This window comes from Chanos chanos, chromosome 10 (genome assembly GCF_902362185.1).
Source record: "Chanos chanos chromosome 10, fChaCha1.1, whole genome shotgun sequence".
Lineage (NCBI taxonomy): Eukaryota > Metazoa > Chordata > Actinopteri > Gonorynchiformes > Chanidae > Chanos > Chanos chanos.
Genome location: NC_044504.1, coordinates 21,925,862 through 21,938,935, shown reverse-complemented (window position 1 = coordinate 21,938,935; position 13,074 = coordinate 21,925,862). Strand labels below are relative to the sequence as shown.

The window sequence follows — 13,074 nt, the reverse complement described above, 5'->3', positions numbered from 1 at the left end:
CTATCATGACAATGTTGTAAAGGCCTGTCCACACGAGACGCAAGAGCAACAATCCCCCAAAAAAAAGAAAAAAGAAAGGAAAAGAAAAAAGTCATTGGTGCTATTTTGAATATGTCCCTGACCTTTAACCATCAGGCACTAGAGACCTATTCTTGGTCTCTAGCGTCAGTATTCATCAAGCCCAGCTCTAGACCTTAGTGTTTCACTGTCTAAACCCTAATGTAGACCAGATACAGTCATGTCAAATCTCTCTCTCTATCACACACATACAATTACTATTTATCTCAATCTCTCTCTCTCTCTGCAGAACATGCCATTGAGTTAGCATTTTCAAACTAACCCTCTGTCATCAGTGTTTAAAATTCAAGTCTCCCTCTCTCTCTTTTACCCAGACCAGCATATGGCACTCCTCCCTCTATGTATTCAGTATGATTGGCATTGAATATTAAAATGGTTAAAACACACAAACCATCAAACGCATACTGAAGCCAAGTCATGCAGTGCATAATCACAGCCAGCAAGCAACTACACTAACTCAACTCTCCATCTCCCAACAGGACCAGGACATCCACACACTCACTGACACAGAGGCACACAAGCACACGCAGGCACACGCGTGTGCACACACACATATACACACAGGCAAGCAGGCACACACACACAGACACACGCAGGCAAGCAGGTGCGTGCACACACACACACACACACACATACACACAGGCAAGCAGGCGCACACACACACACAGACACACGCAGGCAGGCGCGCGCACACACACACACACACACACACACACACACACACACACACACACACACACATATATACACACAGGCAAGCAGGCGCACACACACACACAGACACACGCAGGCAGGCAGGTGCACACACACACACAGACACACACACACACACATACACACAGGCGCGCACAAACATGTAGGTACATGCATGCAGCCAGACGCAAACAGTAATACTTTGCGCGCACACGTGCACGCACACACACACGCACACAAATATGCATGCAAAAGGAAAAATGACACTGACAGCTAGCCATAAGAGTTTGTTTGAGAGAGAAGGGAAGAGTGTGTGCCTGCCTGTGGGGGGTCCAAACCTCATTAGTCAGCTGGTCCTGTTGTGTTTGAAGACTGGAGGAGTGTGTGAGGCAGTTAAAGAACAGCAGGGAAACACAGGTGGTTGCTGACACACAGGTTTTCAACATACACACATACATATACACACACACACACCACATTCCTTTACACTGTGCATGTGTATGAGAGAGAGAGAGAGAGAGAGAGAGAACAAGTGTATCCATTCATGCCAATCACTTCAAAATAATACACTCTGGCAAATTATAAAAATTCTGTCCTGCAGAATCAAATCTAATCAAATCATTATGGACCAAATCACCTCTGTTTTGCCCTTCCACATCACAGTCAATAGATTTATTAGGTTACAGGAAAAAACAGAACATTTTAAAAGGTCACTATGACTCAGGGATTGTGACTGAATTTTAATAACACAGTGAATCAAAGCCTGGACTGAGTTTATGCAGGTAGGGAAACATGAGAGAGGAGAACCAATGCTCTGTGTGTGTAGAAAGAGATAGATACAAAAGAGGAGAATGGATGGTGAAAAGGCAAGAGGACAGAACTGCCAGTGAGAGCACTGCTCCGAGCAGTGTGTGTGTGTGTGTGTGTGAGTGTATGAGTATATTCAGCAGGTAGTCACCCTCACACCACAGGCCTAAATTCCAGCCGAGTCACTGTGGCTGACCAGTTCCCTAATCAGTCGCAGCATTAGCAGGATAAACACCTCAGTCCCTGGCTTATGGTCACAAACACTGTCACGCAGTCCAAGGCCTCTGCTCTACAGACCTGCACGCCCTGTCATATCAGAGCTAAACCTACTGTAGTCCAATTGTGTGTTGGGATAGGGGATATGAAATGGAAGCCATGTGCTAATAATGAGATCTTGTGTGTGTGTGTGTGTGTGTGTGTGTGTGTGTGTGTGTGGGTGGTCTTATCCAAGGTAAGATGACTTTGACTGTAAACCATCTGGTTTTGGTTCATCTTTTCAGACGTAACAATAACATGCTAACATAAAACTCATCACCTTCTCTCTCACCATCCGTCACGTTCTCGTTTATTCCTTTACTATCCTTACTCACTTATACATTCCATTCTACTCTCCTTTACTCCACCAAGATCTCTTTTTTTCTCAGCTATTTCCTATAGGCAGCTACAGAAGAATAAAGCCTTCTCTCTCTCTCTCTCTCTCACTCATCACTCCCCCAGGCAGGTGTGAAGGAATGGTGTGATCTCACTCTCTCACTCTCTCACTCACTCTCTCACTCGCTCCCTCACTCTTCTCTCCTTGTCTGTCTTTCCTCAAGGGTAATATATGAGTTTTCACTTTTGTTACCACTCCTCTAAATTTGTTTCCAGTGGGCCCTTTGGGGCCTCCTTTGGTGATGACAACCCCTGAAACCTCCCAGAATTCCCTGCAATTATCTGCCTTAATATACATCATTAAACTATACTAATCATCATTAAAGCTATTAAGGACCATAAGGTTTCAGAAAAGTTTGGGGTGCCTTTTTCTGCTGTGTGACCTTCTTTGAGCGAGTCTCTTGCCGTAATACTGCTTAACTATTACGGCAAGAGTCTGGCAACTATAAGCTAAACTTTTAACTGTCCTAACCTAAAGAGGCACACTGGATACAGCGTCGTAGGGGCACTGCGTGTAGTATGTTTCAAAGACATTAACGTGTCTTTTAAAATGTTAAATATAGAAATTTTGACATAAAAGTGACCCTTATTCGTCAAGTCCAGTTCAACAGCAGGACTGACTTCATCCCTAAATTCCAGAATATTTTGAGTGCGCACTCTGGTTTTTTAAAACACACTAACTTGACTGACAAACTGTTCTACAATCTGGGCACTCCATCATGGATAGAGGAGAAAGGGAGAGAGAGAAAGAGTAGATGTGCCAAAAAAGGGGGGAGAAAGCAGTGGAGCCGATATTTCTTTTGTAGCAGAGTGTTCTTTGTATGTTCATGTGTGTGAGAAAGAAAGATTAGAACAGATTAAGTGAGGGAACAAAGCGGCTGAATGCGGTTGTTTGCTTTTGTTTTTTCCGCTGTATATGTATATGTATATATATATATATATATATATATATAGGTGTGTGTGTGTGTGTATATATATATGTATGTATTTATGTATTTGCTGTATATGCGCTCTTGAGAATATCAGATATTGACTCTGTGGGTGCTCTGAGTCTCGACCGTGACTGGAGGAATGTGTGTGTGTGCCAGTGATGAGTTCAGCTATGTGCCACTCCATTTGATTACTGGTCCTAAAGATGATAATGATCATGATGACGAAGATGCAGAACAAATTAAAATCTGTAAATGGATTTTTTTTTAATTCAACTGCAGGAAGTTCGAAGTTGAATGGATCACTCAGTGCCTATCCTGCGGTATCCCGTTACAGCGTGAAATTAAGAAGAGATATGCGAGTGCGCGCGCGCGTGTGGTGTAAGTTAGTTACATGAGCAGCATTAGCGAGATATTTGATCCATTTTAAATGAATCCTACTTTTTTTAGATGAGGGGAGAGAATGTTAGTCCATTTTTCCCATTCCCATGTCTCTGAGGAATGTGAATAAAACACTGATTGTAGCCAGCGTGTGGGAGAGCACTGTGTGTGTGTGTGTGTGTGTGTGTGTGTGTCTGTCTGTGTGTGTGTCTGTACATGGTGAGAGATTTAGTATTTGCATGTGTATTTTAGAACAAGTGAAGTATTTCTTAAAACCACATAAACATTCACTTCTGGTTTGACCAAATATATATCAGCTAGGTCAGCATTCACAAGATCTTTAAAAAAGGGATAACTAGCTCCACCAATCTCAGTTAACAGAAGACTGGCCAGTTTTACATTCCCATCCGAGTAATCTTATTGTCTTACCTAGACTACAAATGTAATGTGAATCAGTGGATATTGTACTTAAATAATTCTTGCCAAAAAAGCACAATAGGGAGGCCCCTGAATCTATTTTACATTTCGAGAAAAGGAGCAAATGATACACTACTAGGTAATACCTGTTAATGACAATGTAATAGATGTTGTGATTATTTATTACACAACATGTTTCAGGTTTTATATATCTTCAAACCAGGAGGTGGATCATGGGCATGATGAGGATGCTTTTTATAAAATGGCAGATCATATGAAAGGCTAACACAGTGGTTCTACAAAAGTAAATACACCCTGTCATTACCTGAGCTTTTACATTGGAAGCATGCAAGTGAATTGTGAAGAATCTCTCCTGTTACTAACAAGAAAATCATTGCGCTTGGCAGTAACTCTGCAAAAAGCTCTTCAAGAAACTTGACAAAAATGACATCTTTCAACTGTGAGTTGACTTCAGTTGGAAAACTGTATGAAGTCGTCTCTACAAAGTTAAGAAAGGTAACGGCATCTGCAAACTACAGGATGTAAGACAAGCGAAATCTGCTGCACTAACACATCAAATCGGTTGCTTCAGAGAATATCTTTACACCATTCAGCTTTTCTGAAAACTCACCTTCCCTATTCACTGGAGGTTTTTTTTCCTTCTTTCAATAGACTTGAGGATGTAAATTCAAATTCCAAATTACCATTAGTGATTCTTCACAGCAACATGATGCTACTTCCAACAAATTCAGCGTAAATGACTTTTAATCATTTCAGTCTAAACTGATTAGACACAAGCTCCTGGTAAATTAGCCTATACAAAGAGAGAAGAAAAGAGGGAGGGGAAAAAGTGAAAAGGCAGGAAAAGAGAGTAGAAGAAAGAAGCAAAAAAAGAGAAAGTTCTCACATTTTGAGCAAAACCCCCCGCTGACTTTGCTGAGCTAATTAGAAGAAGGCAGTGAAAAGACCAAAATACCGCTCTGCATGTTAAGTGTTACCCGCTGCAAATGGCAGAGCTGAGATGCAAGATTATGTCTCTTCTTAAGAGATCACACAAAGAAGAGAGGAAAAAAAAATCTGCTCTTGCTTTTTAAAGCCCAAAATCTCTGCTCTAAATGAAGACAACACATTTTTCCAAATACAGATTAATATGTTAGCTGATTACTTCTTTCTACGCGTTTTTATATTCTTTTTGCTCACTTCAAAGGCCGTCCTTTTAACTTGCGGAAGTGTGTGTTTTTTTGGAATAGAGATTCTTTGTCGATATTTCAAAGTTATTTTAAAAGGAATTGTCTTTAGATCCTATTAATGGTGTTCTATTAATCACCATGGAATGCACAAATGTCATTTATGTTTTTTCACATTACAGCAAACTGTCCTTATTTGTCAGCAAGAGCCACTAAACTGACTTAGATAGGCTGTCTCAGGATACAATTGTAAACTGAGGACATGTTTGATTACTAAGCATTTAACTATCACACGATAAAATGCAAGATGCATTTAACCACCAAGAGCAGAAGGAACATTTACTGGCCCAGCGGTTTGTTTGTGCTGTAAAATTGTGTTATGGTTTGTGAAGTTGGGGTAAGTGCGTGAGGTTGTTTAGTGGATCCAACTGCTGGAGGAATTTTTTGTTGCTGCTGGGTTTGCATAATGTAGTTGTTGCGAGTTCTGCAATGCTGTTCTACAGTCCTGAGTCAAAAAGTTTCAAGTGCTGTACTACACCGTGTGGTTTGGTGTTCTCCATGTATTCATGTTGGTATTTGTCTTGATGTGGTCAAAATACCCAATTGGCCCCCTAACAGACTGCCTATCTTTCACCCTTTACAAGGAGTAAGTCAGGGCAGAGGAGTCATTGTTGGAGTCTTCTGCTCTGAGGAGGAAAGTCACTGCCCCTCATCTATTATTTATTCCTTCAGGGGAAAAGGGAGAAGCGTGGAGCTGTGTGGGAGAGATGCTGCCCTGTTCCTGTGCGCAACTCCTGACACATGGAAAAAGAGTTTCTAATGATGCAACTCAAAAAAGTACCACTTAAACTGTTACAAGCTGAACGTTGCAAATGAGAGATAAGACCCCAGCAAGAAAGGAGAAGACAATGATTAAACCACATTATACGTGTTCAAGCATTTGAAGTGACAGGGAGCAGTTCTGTATGTAATAGTGAAACACTGCTGGCTTATATGTGTTAAAAATTTGTTAAAGATAATAAAGTTAAAGAAAAATTTGTCAAAGAAAAATATTTGTCGAAGAAAATAAAGATTCATGCTAAAGTCCTGACATTATTGGCATCACATTATGTTCAATATGACATGACAAATGAATAATGGTGCAGTTCTTCTTAAAGCTTGAGTGACATCATACTGCTCAATACTTCATTACATTCATTACTTTACAGTGGCCAAATTCAGATAGTAATTGTGTACCTGGCCATCAAAACTGGACAAATATGCTATATAGATGCGTTCTGCCAATTAGAAACTTCACTTCCTTTGTTAATTAAATCCTGGAAGCTAGGTTGTCTCTGTCGTTATGGAAACGCTCACCTCCACATCCTTGTGTTTCTCCCGCAGATCCATGAGGCGATGGTAGGCTTTGATAGCTTCGCCAAATTCACCCACGTCAATAGAGACAGCGATGAAGTTCTCCCAAATCTGCCAGTGCTCATAGTTACACTTCAGAGCTTCCTGCAGAGTACGGAATGCCTTCGACCTGCCGTGAAAAGAGGAAAAAAAGTAAATAAGTGAAGAAAAGAGTCCTGGAGATGAGAATCCGTGGGCAAAGATAAGAGTGGTTCTTGGCTGTCAGTGTTAAATGTGGTGATATTGTCAAGGTTGGAATGCATTAGCATAATGTAGCATCCTGGGAGAGAATGTTGGAGCCAGGCTATTGTGGCATATTCAGAACATGAGAGGAATACTATGGAAACGATAACAGTGCATTTAATCATAGCTTGACCAACAGACCAACGAAGAGTCAACAACAATATTTTATACATCCTTCCTATGAGGTGTCTTCATTTCATTTATGTTACAATTATAGAGCATGGGAAGATTTCTAAAATGTGAGAACTTCACACGCCTAGTATAGTTAGGATGGGAGATAGAACACACACACACAATTTTCCATCAGAGTACTTCAGAGGATGAGAGAGAGCAGGAACATACAGTGCTACCTTTATACTCTCTCCCTCTCTCTCTCTCTCTCACACACACACACACAGGTCTTAAAAAGCAGTCTTTGGCTGAGCGAACAGTGCTAACCAGGTTTTTTAATAGAAGATTACGGATTCTCATCTCAGGGATGAGCGAACAAGCCTGATTGGACAAGGGGGCATGGGGGAAGTGCCTTTTTCCCAGAATCCCTCAGCTGTGCGCCGTTAAGCAGCAGCCCAAGCTTTTCCAGCACCCCTCCCTCCTCTTTTCTAAGGAAATAACCACATCTGTCCATCACAGGGGAAAGGGGGGGGGGTGTCCTAATTGACTTTTAACTCACAAATCTGGCTAATGCGCACAAAGAGATGTATGGGTGGGGTGTTGGCTCCCACAGTAGAAACAGCACGACACCTGGAGAGATTTATCTTTGCAATTATAGCTGCCCAAGTCATTCCTAGCGTAATTGAAAAGCAAGAAGGTCGATGAAAGGCTAAAAGAACGACCAGCAAAGAGGATTGGTGAAAGAGGAGACAGGAAAAAAAAAAAAAAAAAGACTGTGGCATCAATCTGTTTCTCTGTCACTTGAATGAGTGTGGTATCTTTTCATTTTGTACAAACACACTCACGATTTTGGGCTTTGATAAGTGTTGTGTAATGTCTTTTACCTCACGCTCACTCAGTCTTTTAATGCTCCAAGCCCTTCCATCTTTAAACCCCTCCAAGAGTCGCACAGAAAAATCAATACTCTTACTGACCAGGATAAGGATGGGCCCCTGGCAGGGGTGTGTGTGTGTGTGTGTGTGAACTGTGATGTTTGTGTGTATGTGTGTGTGTGTGTGTGTGTGTGTGTGTGTGTATGTGTGTGTGTGTTTGTGTCACAGAAAATCTGGGTGGATTTAAGTGTCAAATTTGTCTGACGTAACGTGTGTGTGTGTGTGAGAGAGAGAGAGAGTGTGTGTGTGTGAGTGTGTGTTTCCAAATCTTTATCCATACAGAAAATTGCATGATCCTGTTGTACATTTTTAAAATATTACTACCAAAGGGTGGGAGCGAAACTTACTCTCAAAATCCACACAAGATTCAGCTAACTTCATTATCCCTGGGGTATTTCTGACTTTTAGCTTTTAAACATAACTTAAAACATCACAGTTCGTTCAGAGCCTCTTCTTTCCAAATTGTCTATGCTGTTCGGAATCCCACTGCTGGCAAGGAAAACAACGTACATTTGTCTCTAAGGTATCTGAGTGAGTCAGCTTATAAACCGACTCCAAATGAACTCCTCCTCTTACCGAGAAGACCCACAGATGAAAGAAATCAGCAGGAAGGAGGAACAGACAGTGAAAGGGGTTTAGTGTGAGGAAAGCTACTTACTTCTGTTTTAGTTTGATATAGGCAGTGGAAAGATTGTTCCAGGCCTCAGCATTCTAAACATAATTGAAAAGGCAAGAAAAATGAGTTTAATGTTTATTCGCAAGGACAAATTAAAGCAATTAAAACAACAGAAGAAGCTGAAGGGACATTTGTCTCCTCGAATGTCATGTCATGATATGGGCTACTGGACAGAACTTGGAAAATGACTTGAGAACTTTAGCGGTGTAGCTACTGTTATACTCTGCTTTAGAATTCTGTTGCTGGACAACCCAGTACAAACCAATCTTACAATCAGATGACAGAGGTCTTAACAGAAGATCTAGAGCAGATGATGATCATGTGACTTACGTCTGGCTCCAGTCCCACACATCTCTGAAAGGCCTTGGCAGCACCCTCATAGTTCTCCAGAGCAAAATATGCACAGCCTAAAGAAAACCATACACCCAGCTACAATAGGGGGACAGAGAGAGAGAGAGAGAGAGAGAGAGAGAGAGAGAAAGAAAGAGCTTGTTGGATATTGATTTTATGAGAAATCACATTCTTTGAAGTACTTGTTGGAGTTTCAGTCTCCTGTTAGTGTATACCAGCTAGACAGCACAGTTTTTTTTAATGTCTGAATAACATAACACTATAAGCAAACTTGGAACCAAGTAATTTTGAACTTGGGGAGAGACTGGGAGTGGGGAGAGAGAGAGAGAGAGATAGAGAGAGCAGGAGAGCAAGAGAGAGACTGACACTTTGTTTAATCTATGACAATCAGTGGAGAATTCTCTCTCTCTCTCTCCCTCATTTAGCATGCACTAGTCGCCTAAAGGGCATAGGAAAAGATTCCTCTAACCCTGCCGCTGTGTGCTTTTTTAAAAAATAGAAGCAAGGTCAACAGTGTAAAGCTCAGTGGAATGCCTCCATCTTATTGCACACTGACCTGCTCTATTAAATATGGACAGAGGGGCAGAACGCAAAGAAAAAAACAGAACGACAGTTATTCCCTTCATCACAAATACTCCTGAGGCCACAGAGAACTTGACATCACTCACTCCTTTCTAACTTCTTCATCTCTCCCTTCATCTTTTCTGTCTCTCTCTCTCTATGATGGATTGAGTGGGAAAAGAGATCATGCTCTTACAGTGTCTTATTAGGTCTTCAAAACCAGTGTGGTTTACAACACCCTCTTTCTCAAATGAAGCTACCATTCTTCAGCAATTTTAACAATCTTTTATAATTGATATTGACAAACATCTTGTCTTGACTGATGCTGACAACTTTTTTTTTAAAAGACTGGTAATATTCTCTGTGAGTACTCAACACAGCCAATTTATTTTGAACTTAAAAGGTTTTCCTGTGCTAATACAGGAATTTGTAACTTAAATGACGACATATTTGCTTTGTTATTTAAGAAAAAACAGAAAAACCCTATCAAAGAGTGAAAACCATTAGCGCTTAATCAGTAACAGAGAAGCATATAAGAGTAATTTCATTAGTGTGTGTGCAATGTTCAAAAACTTTCAAGATAAAAAAAGATGAACGGCTGAGTTTTAGTTTACTGAACTCAACTCTTTATCTTCACAAACATAGAAAAGGGCTCTCCAGGACCATAAAGCTGGCAGAGAATGATATATTTCAATCTTTTCTCTCACTCTGTTGAGAGAGAACATTACTTTTCTCAGACCTGGGGGAGGCAGTTACAGAGATGGCTCTTCTCCACCTTCATCAATTAATGGACTGACACCAACAGTTTTCAAACCAGACCTTTTCCAAGGTTTTTCATACAAAATCATGTTTGGACTCATAGCACCTTCTAAGAAATGCTTACTTAATTCATAGGATGTTCAGTACAAAGACCTTGAAGTTGTTCAGATGAAAGAGTCTGTAGCTGCCTATTGCCAGATACCAGAACTCTCCTCTGTAAAAGCTGTGTGGAGTGGTGTCTCCACACACACGGCATTAAAATGACAACATATCTAACAGTGTCTGTCAGACAAACAGACAGGCAGACGGATAGACCTGCCCGTGGATGCAGAAATGACTAAGACAGATTTACAGTTGGAACACGGTGATGGTGTTTGAACTCTGAAGGACCTGACTGAACACAGAATTCAGGGGTGCTGAATTCAGACGCGACACGTAGAGGCGCAGTGCATTCAGATGTAGAGTGTGTAAGGAGGTTTGAGCTCAAGTCATTTGTCCAGAGGTGCGTTGAGTGAAAGTGTGTTGATATCAGTTGTACCTGCATGGTATTGATGCGCAGGGAGCGTTCGAAACACTCTACACACTGTTGGAACTCTTTGCTGCGTAGGTGAAGCAGAGCTTTGGAGCGCTGGGCACGAGCGCTGCGGTGTTTGGAGAGCTCCCACGCTCTGTCATAATACTGATGATCTCTCAGCACATCCCCCAACAAACAGTACAGAGACGGAGTCTCCTTCTTCTCCAGCTCCCGCCGCAAAATCTCCTCAGCCTGGTGGGAGGTGAGGGAGAGAGTGGTCAGAGGACAGAGAGAGAGATTAAAAAGAGAGATAAATAGAGAGAGTGGGAGTGAGGGAAAGAGAGAAAAGGGGACATTTTTATAGAAAGTGCTTCCCTCAGTTATTAAGTATAAACCGCGTCACATCTTTCTGATACTGCTTATGGCGTGGAGAGATGGAGAGATAACCGGAAAAAGCAAAATAAGGGAGAACGGGAGAGCTAAAAAAGGAAGAGTGAGAGGAATGGTGCAACAAGGAAAGAGGAAAAAAAAAAGAAAAAAAAAAAAAAAGATGAGAGAGCAAGTTAGTGAGTATCTCATGTCCAGTCTGTATTTCAGTGCTGTTCTGTGTCACACACACACACACACACCTCACTAAGCCTCTTAATGTCTCTCACATTTGGACTCAGGTTTGGACAACCACAGTTCAGTTATCAGTCAGGGAGGTTCATCTGGCTCGATGAACAACACACACCCACACTCCTCACAAACCCTCCTAATGGCACACACACACAGACACAGACACAAACTTCCCTGAGGAGAGAGGGGATCTGATTCCTCTCTCTTTACTATGGGATTCTGGGTCATTTCTGCGCTGCTGTACACTGTGGAATGTGCCAATACACCCTGAATATGGGCTTGGCCTGGGAGCTGGGGGTTGGTGCTTTACCAGAGAAGTGCTGTTTTTTCATTGCATTCCTGTGACAAGATCATGTCTGAGTATTGGAACTTGAGCCAAGTCCGTCAAAGCGAACGAGTTTCTTTGAAGTCACGATGTATGGGATAAAGGCCACAAACTGGGATTGACTTTTCATAGCAGTAATATGATAACACAGTCATTTACAACTAACCTGCAAGTGTTCTCTATCTTCAAAGTGGAAAATTAAGAAGCCCATTTGAAATGATTTCAGGGATTATTGTCAAATTTAATTAACCCAAACTGGCACTAATGTGCAAAGTCATCAAATTTTGGAGACAGGGAGAATTAAAGTCTCTGATATAACTTGCCCCCACCCCCCCCTCTCCCCCTCTCTCTCAGTATCACTGACTGTTATGCTACATCATTTTTTTTTCCAACAGTCTGACATTTTCAGAGATTTTGGATTCTAAATTGGACAACTCAGTGGTTCAAAAGAAAATGGCCACTGTCTCTCTCTCTCTCTCAAAGTCAAGAAGTATTAATTCAATTCAACATTAAATTAAACTTTAATAGTATCCAGACATCTTCATGAAGCAACGAGAGCTGTACTGTACACACTAAGGTTACAGATGTACTGACACACACTTTCAGTGTATTCTGTTGCAGTAGAGCAGACAGAGTTACTGTAGACCACACAACGCTTACTGTGGTACCCTAGCCAAACCAAGACCCTCCACCGGAGCAGCCAGCATTTGCCCACTGAACTCCAGGGAAAAGCTGAGACGACTACAGGATTCAGAATGCTATTAAGCAGTCAAAGACACACACATACACACTCACTGACTCACTCACTCTCAGAAACATGCGCACAGACACACACACACACACACACATTAAGCAGTCTCACGAACATGCATGCACACACAAAACACACAAACACACACACATACGTGCGCACACACACAGTTTAGGGGCAGAAACTATGCAGTACTCATTTCAACCACAAACTCTTGCTTTCTTTCTCACAACCACACACAAACATATCAAGGTCAATATCTGCACACAAAACAAGCAAACAGGAGCTGAAAGAAAGAAGCAAGCAAATTTCAACTATTGTTTGTGGCTCAGTTTGCACTGTAAGGCGCTATGCCAACGTTATGAGGGCAAGTTGGATATGATCAAATGCAGAGAGCGGGAAGAGAAGCCTCGTCCAGAGAAAACGGTGAGTGTGGATGGAGTTTTCCTAACCTTGGAGCGAAGTCACAGGGAACCACTCCAAAAGTGAGTAAATAAGAAAGAAAGAAAGAAAGAAAGAAAGAAAGAAAGTAAGAGAGAAAGAAAGAAAGACAGAAAGAAAGAAAGAGCAGTGGGTAGAGTAGTGATAGGTAGAGAAAGAGTGAGAGGGAGAGAGCAAAACAAGAAGAGACAGAGAAAGACTTGAGAATTCCTCCTGACAGTAACCTGTATTGTGTTCAGGAAACCACATTAGGACTG

The 13,074-nt window shown here is 41.5% G+C and overlaps 1 protein-coding gene across 1 annotated transcript in view; it reads right to left on the bottom strand.

Annotated features, from left to right (window-relative positions):
- Positions 1-13,074, bottom strand: part of ttc27 (tetratricopeptide repeat domain 27) — a 72,098-nt gene that overhangs the window by 4,773 nt on the left and 54,251 nt on the right. Inside the window, exons 13-16 of the mRNA XM_030786367.1 lie at positions 10,707-10,934; positions 8,828-8,926; positions 8,480-8,532; positions 6,500-6,665 (exon numbers count right to left, since the gene is read on the bottom strand). Of these exons, the coding sequence (XP_030642227.1) occupies positions 6,500-6,665; positions 8,480-8,532; positions 8,828-8,926; positions 10,707-10,934 (546 nt within the window). The remainder of the gene's footprint in view (positions 1-6,499; positions 6,666-8,479; positions 8,533-8,827; positions 8,927-10,706; positions 10,935-13,074) is intronic.